General features: G+C 43.1%; 1 protein-coding gene across 1 annotated transcript; it reads right to left on the reverse strand.

The window, feature by feature from the left end:
• Positions 1–8293: 8293 nt before the first annotated feature.
• Smim8 (small integral membrane protein 8) lies at positions 8294–13154 on the reverse strand. Its single transcript, XM_055599473.1, is given in 3 exon segments — positions 8294–8661; positions 10255–10411; positions 13042–13154. Coding segments are annotated over 2 exon segments (294 nt in total). The 5' UTR covers positions 10390–10411; positions 13042–13154; the 3' UTR covers positions 8294–8502.
• Between the last annotated feature and the right edge of the window lie 647 nt (positions 13155–13801).

Genomic DNA, 13801 nt, shown 5'->3' on the forward strand with positions numbered 1-13801 from the left:
GACCCTGGGTAAGATGCTCAATCTTCATTCAGAAAGGCAAATGGGCTGGACATCGGAAGAGGTTGAAAACAGGCAACAGGACAGGAACCTACCACAGAGGGCTATTGAAAGACTCTACCCCTGAAGCAATAAGACAACTAAAGGAGATCAGGGGGATACAAATTGGAAAAGAAGAGGTCAAACTTTCACTATTCGCAGATGATATGATAGTATACATAAGCGACCCCAAAAATTCAACCAGAGAACTCCTTCAGCTGATAAACACCTTCAGCAAAGTGGCTGGATACAAAATCAACTAAAAAAAAAAATCAGAAGCCCTCCTGTATACCAAAGACAAAAGGGCCGAGAAAGAAATCAGGGAAACAACACCCTTCACAATAGCCACTAATAACATAAAGTACCTTGGGGTGACTCTAACCAAGAAAGTGAAAGACCTGTTTGAAAAAAACTTCAAGTCTCTAAAGAAAGAATTTGAAGAAGATCTCAGAAGATGGAAAGATCTCCCATGCGCATGGATCGGTAGGATTAACATAGTGAAAAAAATGGCCATCCTGCCAAAAGCAATCTACAGATTCAATGTAATTCCCATCAAAATACCAACACAGTTCTTTACAGACCTTGAAAGAAAAATTCTCAACGTCATATGGAGAAACAAAAATCCAGAATTTCCAAAAAGATCCTGTACAACAATAGACTGTCTGGAGGTATCTCCATCCTTGATCTCAAGCAGTACTACAGAGCAATAGTAATAAAGACTGCATGGTTTTGGCATAGAAACAGAATGGTGGATCAATGGAACCAAATAGAAGACCCAGAAATAAACCCACACACCTATGAATACTTGATTTTGACAAAGAAGCCAAAACACTCCATGGAAAAAAGACAGCATCTTCAACAAATGGTGCTGGCCCAACTGGCTGTCTACATGCAGAAAAATGAAAATAGATCCATATTTATCACCCTGCACAAAACTAAAGTGCAAGTGGATCAACATAAAACATCAACCTCAACATAAAACCAGATACACTAAATCGGTTAGAAGAAAAAGTGAGGAAGAGCCTAGAGCTCATTGGCACAGGAGACAGCTTCCTGAACAGAACACCAACAGCACAGGCTCTAAAAGCAATAATCAGTAAATGGGACCTCATGAAACTGAAAAGCTTCTGTAAAGCAAAAGACACTGTTGTCAGAACAAAACAACAGCCTACAGACTGAGGAAGGATCTTCACCAACCCTATATCTGACAGAGGGCTGATATCCAGAATATATAAAGAACTAAAGAAGTTAAAAAGCAATAAATCAAGCAATCCAATTAAAAAATGGGGTACGGAGCTAAAAAGAGAATTCTCTATAGAGGAATATAGAATGGCAGAGAAACACTTTTTTCTTTTTGTTTTGTTTTTTATTATTATTTTTAATATTAGTTACAGTTTGTTAACTTTGTATCCTTGCTGTATCCTGCTCCTTCTTTCCCTTCCAATCCCATCCTCCCTTCCTCATCTCCTCCCTGCCCCTTTCCAAGTCCACTGATTGGGGAGGACCTCCTCCCCTTTCGTCTAATCCTAGTTTATCAGGTATCTTCAGGACTAGCTGCAAAGTCCTCCTATGTGGCCTACCAGGGCTGCTCCTCCCTCAGGGGTAGGGTCAAAGAGCCTGCCATTGAGTTCATGTCAGAAACAGTCCCTGTTCCCCTTATTAAGGTACCCACTTGGATACTGAGCTACCATGGGGTATATCCAAGCAGAGGTTCTAGGTTATATCCATGAATGGTTCTTGGTTGGAGAAACAGTCTCATAAAAGACCTTTGTGCCCAGATATATTTGGTCCTTGTGGAGCTCCTGTCCTTTCCATGTCATAGTAACTCCCCCTTGTTTCTTATGATTCCCTGCACGCAGAGAAACTTAAAGAGATGTTCAACGTCATTAGCCATCAGAGAGATGCAAATCAAAATGACCCTGAGATTTCACCTCACATCCATCAAAAGCTCAAGTGACAACACATGCTGGAGAGGTTGTGGAGAAAAGGGAACGCTCCTCCATTGCAGGTGGTAATGTAATCTTGTACAACCACTTTGGAAATCAATCTGGTGCTTTCTCAGACAATTAGGAATAGTGTTACCTCAAGATCCAGCTATACCATCCTAGGCATATATCCAAAAGATGCTCAAGTACACAATAAGGACATTTGCTCAACCATGTTTGTAGCAGCTTTATTCGTAATAGTCAGAACCTGGAAACAACCCAGATGTCCATCAATGGAGAAATGGATACAGAAATTGTGGTACATCTACACAATGGAATACTACTCAGCAATTAAAAACAAGAAAATCATGAAATTTGCAGGCAAGTGGTGGGATCTAGAAAAGATCATTCTGAGTGAGGTATCCCAGAAGCAAAAAGACACACATGGTATATACTCACTTATAAGTGGGTACTAGACCTGTAAGATAGGATAAACATACTAAAATCTGTACATCTAAAGAAGATAAACAAGAAAGAGGACCTGGGGTAAGATGATCAATCCTCATCTAGAAAGACAAAGGGGATGGACATTGTGAGCAATTTGTTCCTACCGTTGTTCCTGTCAAGAAACAGCTTTAGAAATTCTGCTTATTGCAAACATCTGTTCTCTTGATTATATGAAGCTACTGAAACTGTTCTCATTTGCTTGACAGTGTCACACAGTGTCTCCAGAAGAGTTGGTTTTATTAAGTACCTGAACTGGACCTAAACAAGAACCAGCCTAAACGAGACCTGAACAAGGAGAACACCAATACACACGGTGGAAGGAGGAGCGCTCACAGGGCCGCAGCCCTAGACAAAGAACTGCAACCAATGAATCCTAAGGCGGAGTGAATTAAAAATGAAGGGGAAAAATTTTGTTTAGAGTAGAGTGTGGCAGATGTTTTAACACCAGCACTTGGGAGGCAGAAGGCAGTGGATCTTTGTGAGTTCAAGGACAGCCTGGTCCACAAAGCAAGTTCCAGATCACTCAGGCAATCAAGGCTACACAGTGAGACATGTCTTTTTTTTAAAAAATGGCAACAAATTCTTTTGGAAAAGTATATTTTGTTTATTAGGTGTGGGTACACATGCCTCGGTGTTCATGTAGAAGTCAAATGATTCCGTTCTACCCAGTCACGTGGGTCCCAGGAACTGAACTCTGCTAGTCAGATGTGGAGACACACCCTTCTACCAACCATTTTTCTATCAAAGAAATTCTTGAAAATCAACTCATCAATCAGATATCTTGTTGACTTGGGAAAATAGCTCTCCTAGCAGAAGAAAAAGTATTCCATGGACAAAAAAAAAAAAGAGAAAAAGAAAAAGAAAAAGAAAGAAAGTTACTTATGTCAGACACAATGGTGCCAAGGACTCAGAGGCTGAGCTAAGAAGATGGTTAGAGGTCAGCCTGGACTACTGGACTATAGTTGATTCATGAAGACCTGCTTTGGCACCACAAAGCACTAAACGGCTACGGCTAAGAAGGTCATGGGCTCTAGACAGAGCCCACTAACTGCTCACCCATGGAGCCAGCTGTATTTTCAGTGTTTGTGTTTGCATCCAGAGCTACACGCTACTCTCGCCCTTAATGAGAGATGCTTCTCTACAGTGGAGAGCAGTGAGTGCACAGAGCCATGGCTCAGCAAGGTGTTAAGAATGACTGAGAGCCGAGGTCTCAGCAAACTACAGCACCTTTATTCATCCTCTCTAAGATTCAAGGAACATGGCAGAAAAGGAAACAGAAAGAATTTAAGGGCTAGAAGATAGGAAGAAGGGATGGGAAATTCCATGACACAATTACTATTGTAAACATTAAATTAGTGTAAAGTACTGTTGAAAACATCATCTCAGCAACGATGGCTGCCTACATTAGGCTTGCACAAAGCTCTCCCCTCCGTGACGAACTACTGGATGAAGGATTCTTGGAACTGACAGGCACTGTCTTCAGTTGTGTACCCAACAGTGAGCCTACTAGGTGCCAGTGGCTTGGTCCAAACCCACAGTCAGATGGTTTGGGTTAAAATCAATGGGTCAAAAACAAACAAAAAGATATGCGTATGAGAAAAGGAACTGTAGGAAAGAAAGGATCATGACAGGGTTGGGAAGGAGATTTTTTTTAAAGTGGGGGTTAGAGTAAATAGAATGCCAAGAAACACATTTATTTATAAAACAAAACAAAAAACAAAACCACTTGCTTGAAGATCCAAACTGTCTTTCTGTCAGTTTCCTCACTTTTTCAGAGCATCCCACTCTGAACAACACCTCTTCATTCAGATGAACTGGAATTCCTGCCTTAGTCTAGCTTCTTAAACACAATCAACCATCAAAGGGGTATTTTGCCTCAGTGCAGTAAGCTTAGTAGAGTTTTGTTTTATCAGCAGGCAGTCCCAAGGGTCCCTGGGGAAGGCTCCGCAGTTAACAATCCTTCACTTGTTTCAAAATATAGAAATGTCCCTGCACTCAATACCTGACCATTTTACCCTTACATGCTAATGTGCCTACCTGGTTCTCGCAAGGACATTGCACTTAGGGGAAACTAGAGTTTGAGGGAAAGATCCTACACTTAGGAGGCCAGGTTTCTCCCTAGCTGAGTCACTGTTACCTGGGTAAGTCTTTAACTATCATTAGCTATTTGCTAACTCTATGATGACAGGGTTAGAGCAACTCAAAATTGATAACGTTAGGGTGCTTGTTTTACTGTATTTATTCTTGGTGGTCATGCCCTTAGTTAATAGGCAATCGGTGAAAACATGAATACTTAGCCAGGATACCTTTTATACTTTGTGTATACAAACACTGATATAACCTATAACACTTCGTAGAAACTAGTATAATTGGGCATTTGCTTCTAAAATCCACAGTGACCCTTCCCATATTACTCCTCACACCTCTGTGTTTGGCTGTCTCTCATGCCTGAGCCATTCACATGGGCTGCTCGGTTTTTGCAGCCCTTCTGTACTGCGGTGATCTTTGATAGTTTACCTATTATTACCGTGACACTGAACATCCACTTGCTTTATTGAACCAGCATCTAGAAGATGGTAAATGACCATAATAAGCGCACAAGCTGAAAGTAGAACCCTAGATCTATTTTAGAAACAGAGGTGCCAAATGCAAAAGATTTAGATTGTTAGGCGTTTTACAGACTACTTCACAGTATATTTCAAATTTATGTGGAGTGGATTGTAATAAATAAGTACTTGAGGTTCGGTGGTGAAGATTTGAGATGTTTGAAGATTCGCTTAATTATGCCTCGTGTAAAGGCGAGAGAGGGCAGCAGGTGTGCCTGTTCATGCCAAGTTGACACTGGGTGTCTTCTTACTGTGCCATCTTATTATTTGATGGGATCTCTCACTGAATCTAGAGCCGGAAGTGTCGGCTAGAGTGGCTGCCAGGGAGTCTCCAGAAGCCAGCTGCCTCCTCCAGACACAGGTGCCACACCTGACTTTGTACATGTGTGCTGAGGATCGGGCCTTCCGCCTTCAGACTCGGGCAGCAAGCTCAGCTACACTTCTTTGTAGTTATACATCAGGCATAGCTACATCTTCACGTACCTTGCAAAAACCACAACGAAATACTGGCTACTAAAGCTAACATTATGATGATAGCCTCTCTCTACGCTGCTGCTATTTGGTAATAAAAATGAAAGCAAATTTCAGAGATAAGAATTCCTGTTAGCTCCAATTATGGCTTGGAGAATGGAGTAAACATCTAGACAGAAAACAAATACAGAACCCCAGTAGGAAGGTTTAAAATATGTAAGGTAAATGTAGTATAGTAAGGAGAACGTACTATTTTTATTCATTAACTCTAGTTTTAAAACATCTATAAAAACTATTTGGTCTTGTATTTATAAGGATTTATAAAATAAACTAGGCGGTATTTAAATAAAGACAGGTAAACACATTTTATGTTTATGATGTGTACCGTGTGTACAGGCAAGTGTGTGTGCTGTATGTGTGGAAGGCAGAGAAACTTGAGCTGTCAGTCCTTGTCTCTTCTGTTGTTTCCACTGGCCCTAGAGCTTCTGGGAAGCCTGCTGCCTCCACTTCCCAGCTCAGTGTGGGAGCACTGTAAGTAGAGTCACTCTACCGTGCCTAGCTTCACACAGACTCTGGGACTCGAAGCCCAGTCCTCTTGCTTGGGCGGCAAAGCCTTTACCTGCGGAGTCACCAGCCTCATTAGAACTTCCCCCCCTTTTATTGAAAATATTCTCTCCTGTGAACAGGTAGCCACGGGTTAGCGTGAACCAGAAGCAATCGGCCAAAAGCAGTTTGCTGAGGACTGGCCTAATGGAGCAGGAACAGCCCAGGTGGAACCTGTGCAAGTATTTGTGGGGTTTGGGATGGGAAAGAGACAAGACAGCTTAGAAGGCTGGTATCTGCCCAGCTCTAGAGGTTTAAGATCTGTAATAAATCTAACAGGTTTCTGTGCCTTTAATTTATAAAATAGCAGGTTAAGGAGTAACTGCCACCTTAATGCTTATGTAAGTATTAAATATTAATAATTCCACAACAAATTCAGTAGATGGAGCGAGGGAACTGGGTGGGAGAGGGCATGGGGAGGGTAACAGGGATGAGGTTCAGATGTGTAGAGGGGGAAGGGGAAGGACAAGGAGAGAGAAAGGAAACCAGTGGGGGCATTTCCGGGATAGCAGAGGCTCCCAGGAGTCAATGGGGGTGGTCCCAGCTGAGACTTCTAGCAGTGGGGATTAAGGTGCATGAAGTCACCACTTCTGGAGCCAGGTGGGACTCTCAGGAGAGGGAAGGGGACACCAACCCATCCATAAAGTTTGTTTTGCCTACAAGCGTAGGGGTAAAGATGGAGCAGAGATTGAGGGAGTGGAAAACCATTGACTGGCCCAGCTTGACAGCCACCCCACGGGAGAGAGCCAGCCCTGTCACTGTTAATGACACTCTGCTATGCTTGCATACAGGAGCCTAGCATAACTGTCCTCTGAGAGGCTTCATCCAGCAGCTGATGGAAACAGATGCAGAGACCCAGGGCCGAATAGACCAAGCTCAGGGAATTCTGTGGAAGAGTGAGAGGAAGGATTGAAGGAGCCTGAGAGGTCAAGGACAGCCCAAGAAGACCTACAGAGTAAACTAGCCTGGGCCCAGGAGGGCTCATAACGACACCAACCGCAGAGCATGCGTGGGCTGGATCTAGGCCCCTACACATATGCAGCAGAGGTGCAGCTTGGTCAGCATGTGGGTTTCCTAACAATGGGAGGAGGGGCTATGACTCTATTCCCTGCCACTGGATCCCTTTCCCCTAGGTGGGCTGCCTTATCTGACCTCAGTGAGAGAAGATGCACTTAATCCTGCTGTGACTTGAGGTGCGAGGGTGGGTTGGTACTCTGAGGAGAGAGAAAAATGGGAGGAGGGGTCATGAGCGTGGGACTGGGAGAAGAGGAGGGAAGGGGTTGGGATCAAGCTGTAAAGTGATTAAATTAACATAAATTTAAAAATTTCTGTTCTCAAACACTATATCCTGATTACACTTTCCTTTCCATCTACTCCTTCCATTTCCAGCTCACCTCCCACCCAGTCCTTTGGGTATGTGCCCAAGAGTGGTATAGCTGGATCTTGAAGTAGATGGATTCCTATCTTTCTGTGGAACCACTGTATTGATTGGTATAGTGGCTGTACGTTTGCACTCCCATCAGCAATGGAGTGTTCCCCTTATTCCAAATCCTTAGCAATATGAGCTATCAACTTGTGTTATTGATTTCAGCCATTCTGACAAGCATAAGATGGAATCTTAAAGTAGTTTTCATTTGCATTTCCCTGGTGTCTATAGATGTCGAATACTTAAATGTTTCTCAGCCCTTTGAAATAGAATTTTGTTTAGATTTGTACTCCCATTTTTAATTGTTTAGTTTCTTGGGTTCTTTTCATATTTTGAATATTGGATCCAATAAAGGATGTGGAGTTGGTGAAGATCTTTTCCCATTCTGTGGGCTATTCTGTCATACTGACAGGGTCATTTGCCTTACAGAAAAATTTCAGTTTCATGACATCCCGTTTATTCCCTGTTGATCTTGGTGTGTGCACTAACGGTGTTTTGTTGAAGAAGTCTTCTCATGTGCCAATATATTTAAGGCTATTCCCTACTTTCTCTTCTATTGGGTTCAGCATAACATTTTAAAAGAAATACTCCAATTACTTTGTTTTATTCTTTAATTCAATCATGATTTTAGTAGCTGAAGAGGATATCCTCTTTATTAAACAGAAAAGCATGGCTGCAAAGGTGCAGTTCACCTCAAAAGATTAGAAACTCCACACAAATTTAACAGTACTGGTTCTTTTATTATGCAAAATCCAATAATTAACAGAACTAAAGTTACCACAGTGGGTTACTTTCAAATTGTATACCCTCTCTCGTTAATGGATTATGGAACAAGAAATACAATCCCACACACTAATACACTAATAAAGTCGACATCATTTAAAGACTTGAGAGTTGTAACAGCACTCCATCAGAAGGAGCCTGCACTTTAATCCCACTTGGATGTTTTTCTCCTCATGTACCGATGTCCTTCACTGTCCATAGCTTCATAGAGGTCCTTCTTGTTCTCTTGTGTTGCATGCAGATAACCAATATAAGCCACACAGAGGGAAAGGGCTACCAGTCCGAAGGCCATTACAGGTTTGTTCTGTCAGAGAAAGACAATTGTAAAGTGCCAGTAAGACTGATATTTAAGGAGAACCAAATACCATACTGCAATTTCCTCTTGGCATGCCAAGTCATCATTTCCACCCCAGCACTGTAGCGACGGTATTTTCGGTCGCCTTATTAACCACAACCATTTGTTCAATCAGCTTAACTGCCGAGTCTTTACAGGTGACGTAAGAAACCTTATCTCCAGTCTTCTCTCTGCAGCCTGGACAGCTTAGAGTGCTGCTGGGAAGGTGAAGGAGCAGTGAGGGAAGTATGGACATCTCTGGAGCACGCTACTTCTCTTGCCCAACACATGGCTAACTCGCACAAAAACCTTCATAGCTATTATGTACTGCAATGGAATTCATACTCTCTGCTTTTAGAACCTACTCTATTCAACAAATTTAGCAACTGAAACAGAAACTATGCTGTTTTAGTTACCTCAGGGTATTGCTAGAAAACCCAAGACTCTTAAATCAAAGTAATACAGTTTTGAATTAAGTATGCGTCCAGAGATGTACCTGTCTATACTTGTAATCCCTGTAAATATATAAAGCAGACATGCCTACCTTTGTACATGTTTATATTCAATACACTGGCTTTTCCTTGGGTGGTGCACATGCACAGAAGTAATAAGAATGGTAGTTTCTGCCTCTGCCTCTATGTCTACTAAAACAACCCCCCTTACCCCTGGAGAACGCTTTCTAGGAACAGCAGCAGACACCAAAAACAGAGGTGGCACCACACCCTTATAAAACATTTCTGTTTTCTTACAATACTTGTCTATGACAAGGCTTGGTTTATAAACTAACAGCAATGCCCAACAATTCCAACAACATATTATAAATAATTGTATGCTCTTTTCCTCTGGTTAAAACAAATATTAATATTTTGGGGGCCGTGGTTGACAGAGAAGCACATAAGGAGAAACTATTGTGCTAATATTCTTTTCAAAGCTTAGTCTCAAAATAAGTGTCAATTTTTTTATCTGGATAAACATTTAAGAAAGGCTACAAGCTGAGAATAGATTAAAACTGCAGTTATTAATATCAATTAAATTGATATTGCAAGACAAGCAAGGATTTTTAAATATTTCAATTTAATGATTTGATTAAGTTGTTTAACCTTAAAACAACTTACAGTGGCAACTATTATTACAGCTCTTATCAAATATGGAATACTTCAATATTTATCAGATTTAAATTTCAAATACTTTTATAAGTAGAATTTATATCTAAAGATAAAATTCATCAAACTATATATTTACTAGTTTGCAACAGTAATACAAATAATTTAGCTACCTACATAACATATAAATAAATGTTTTAGAGTTTTTTTTGTGAAACAGCATTTAAATTTTCCCTTTCCCTTCTAAGACAGGGAAAGGCTGTAGCCCAGGCTGGCCTCGAACCCTGCTTACCCTTCTGCCTTTGTCTCCCAAAGATTAAAGGTATGAGTCATTAAAGTTATAGGATTAAAGGTATGAGTCACATGACCAGTTTAGGCATCTTCTTAGCCAGCATCAACTTTCCTATATACAAACAAATCCTACAGGAACATGAACAGGTCTCTTGGATGTATTTCTTACAGGTTTAATGAAGAGCTCTGGGTTCACAGCTCAGAATAACGTTGTTGTGTGTGTCCCTCGGAGGCCTGGCCTTTCAAAGTTTCTCTCTTTCGATGGTTCTGTTTTAACTGCTGGGGGCTCAGGTCCTGAAGACATCTTGACTACTGAAGATTATCACCTAAAAACAATATATGTATTTCCTCCTTCGTGTTTACTTTTTGATAAACCTCTCTTTGTTATTTGAGATGAAGTCTTGCTAGCCAGCCCTGGCTGGCCCGGAGCCCCCTCCATAGACCATGTCTGCCTTGAACTCACAGAGACCCACTTCCTTCTCACTCCCAAGTGGTGGGATTAAAAGTGAGCTCCATCAGGCCAGGCCCAAAGCCGGTAAAACAAACACTCTTTTTAATTCTAGATGTGCAAAATTATTGTTCAGGGGGATGACCCAGGACGTATTTGGCAACTGGCATTTGAAAATTGACTACCTAGCTGGAGAGACAGCCCAGAATCAAATGATTTCCTGACCTCCATGGGATCCCAGACATGCACATGTACACTCATCCATGCAGACACTCATTCACATATGATAAGCACCAGACCCCACTCCTCACCAAGGAACTATCAGCAGTTCACTAATGAGGAGGAGTCGTTTTCTTGAGTGGCATGGCCATTGAGAACCCAATCTTGCTCTGGTAAAGATTTTCCCATCCCCACTCCAGCAGGAAAATAACTAAACATACACACACTAGCACATACAAGACAGGAAAGGAGGGGCTTGTTGGGAAGAAGGGGTTCCATGGGGAGATAAGTGGGGAAGGGGATAAAAAGAACTAAAGCTCATGCTATAAACACTTGACAACTGTCAAACAACATATACCCTGAATTCACTAGTGACAGTAAGGACCTGAAGTCAATCCTGGTGCGCACATAGAACCCTGGCTTGTGGTGTGTGCTTGTAATCCCAGTGCAGGCTCATCTCCGGGGCTCACTGACCAGCCAGCTCTGTTAGGATCAGTAAGTACCAGGTTCCAGTGAGAAACTCCGTCTCAGAAAACAAGGTAGGTGGCTTTGGAGGAAGCCAGTCCCAGGCTGAGCTCCAGCTTCTACATATATGGGCACACGTGTGCACCTGAACCAGTGAACTACCGGTGTCTGCATATACAAAACTTACTAGAAAAAAATTGGCACAGCTGCCTATATTACAGCGTGCATAAACAATAGAAAGATATAAACAATACAAGAATTACTTTAGGAAAAATACTCTACTTTCAAAATGTATATAGAATCACTTCAAATGGACAAAACATTTTAAATATAGTATAAATACTCTTATTTCATTCCACACACTGCACTCTTTTAGTCCTTAAGAAAACAACTTCAAGTCTGGATTAGGACACCTTAAAACAGTTTAAATTAATACAAACAACCTTGAGAAAGAGTCAGAGGGCTTTCCGGCTGGAGGAAGCCAAGCAGACTTAAGCTCAGCTCTGGTGCTTCTCAAGTGCATGGTTTTTGAGCAGGTTTGTCACCTACTGATTCCACTGTATACAAGGAGTGATACCATCGACTGCGGTAGTGAAGGTGGGATTTAACCTTTTCAACATTCCTAAAAGGAAAGCTGTTGACAAGACAGTGGTCGTCCTTCCCCAATGTCATTTCACTAGGAGGGTAGGAGAATCAGTTCTTCCAATCTCCTACTGTTGTAACCTGCTTAAACTCTACAGCCCCTCCGTGGAGACCTACTTTAGTTCCTAGCACAGCTCCTCTGATAACACCTGCTGTCGCCTTTAGCATAGCAGAAACCATTTTGCCCACAAGTCTCCATTTTGATTATAAGGTGAAATAAAGTTCAGGTTCTCAGGCCTTACCTGCCTGAGATCAGAATACAATTCAATATTTCAACACTTGCTGCTTAGAATAAAACGAGATGATAAATTCATGTTCTGCTTGAATTAAAAATAAATCTATAAATAATGAATGACTGCAATACCCTGCTGTGGTCCTTTGTCTCAGAACAATGGGAAACGGGAAAGTTCCCAAGCCTCCATCCCAGCCAACCAGCTTAAAATGTTTTGTCTAGTTACCAAGATGCAGTATGTTTAGCTAGTCAAAATGACTTAATGCTGCCCCTCCCTTGCTTCCTACACCTGGTTACCTGGTTACCGATTTTCGTATAAAAAAATCTGCCGTAGAAACAGACATGCGTCATAGTCCGGCTCCCCAGCCCAGGTTATGGCCCTCATCAGTGAGTTTTTATTAAGTGTTCAATCAACTTCCATCAGTCTGAGTCTGGTGTGGTCAATGTGCGGCTATTCTTGAACCCCTCAACAACTATTCCATCTCATCATTTTCCCAAAGCCGATTTTTGAGAAAGTATTTCGTACTTATAAAGTATTATACAAGTCGCAGGACCCATCAAATAATCCCAGCACTCTAGAGGCAGAGGCAGGCAGATCTCTGATTTCCAGGCCAGCCTGGTCTACAGAGCGAGTTCCGGGACAGCTAGGGCTGCTTCGACTTTAAGACCGATCTCTACCCGTTTTTACTGTGAAATATAACTTTAAAAACACCACCACAAAAACTAAAAACCTTTCCATCTCGTGATGGGCCCCGCCCGTGGCTGGGGAAGGGCTTGGCCACTGTGGCGGAGACCTGAAGACGAGGGCGGCTTCCCTGCAAGGCCGTGGGCTAGCCCCGCGGTTCGCGGTGCAGAGCTCGCCAGAACCCAGGCGCAATCGAAGCTGCCAGAAGCCGAGTCTGAGGCGTCGGCAACCCCAACACGGCCCTGCCAGAGCCGCCGGGCCTGACCTGGGCGACCGCGACGCCGGGGGCGCTCCTGCGCAGGCTCCGCCGAGGGGCCGCGGACCTCCCGCGGGCGCGCACCGTGCGCTCCCCCGTCCCCCGCGCACTTCCCCTTCCGGTGCGCGCCCTCCTCCGACGCCCCTCCCCTTCCGGTGCGCCTCCTCCTCTAGCGTTCCTCCCCCTCCCCCGCACAGCCGACCTCAGGCAGCGGGAAGGCCGCGCCACAGCGCCTCCTACGCCCCGGAGGCCGCAGGGCAGGGTCCCTGACCTTGGACCTCGGCCGTGCAGCCTGGAGTTTGCCTCTTGCCGCCTTTGACTGTCATTCACCTCTCACATTCGAATAAGCTTTCCTTTCGTGTGATTCCTGTATATTATATAAAGAGATATCTAAAATTACGCACTTAATGGAGGTGGGAAGTGGACAGCTTAAGGAGAGAGCCTCTGAGGCCGAAACGGCAGAGCTTTTTAGTTGAGCAGGCAGGGTCGCAGGACAGCGTTTAAATGAGAAAGGAAGGGGACTGGAGCTAGCAAGGTAGAGGGTTCCCGACATTAGAACTGGGGCTGTGGTCAAGCCGTTCTTCCGAGACCTGGGTCAGCATCCTTCACCTGTGTGCTGTGTGAAAACATTCAAATCCATCAGAGATAACTAATCAGAGTATCCCAAATTACATCTCCAGGGGTCTACGAGACTCCTGATGGGATCTCTGAGAGAACTGATCCTATTGTTTTTCACACCGATATCAATAGTTCACCTGTATTTAACAAA

Source organism: Psammomys obesus, unplaced genomic scaffold (assembly GCF_907164565.1).
Source record: "Psammomys obesus unplaced genomic scaffold, mPsaObe1.curated_primary_1811, whole genome shotgun sequence".
In the NCBI taxonomy this organism is placed as follows: Eukaryota; Metazoa; Chordata; class Mammalia; order Rodentia; family Muridae; genus Psammomys; species Psammomys obesus.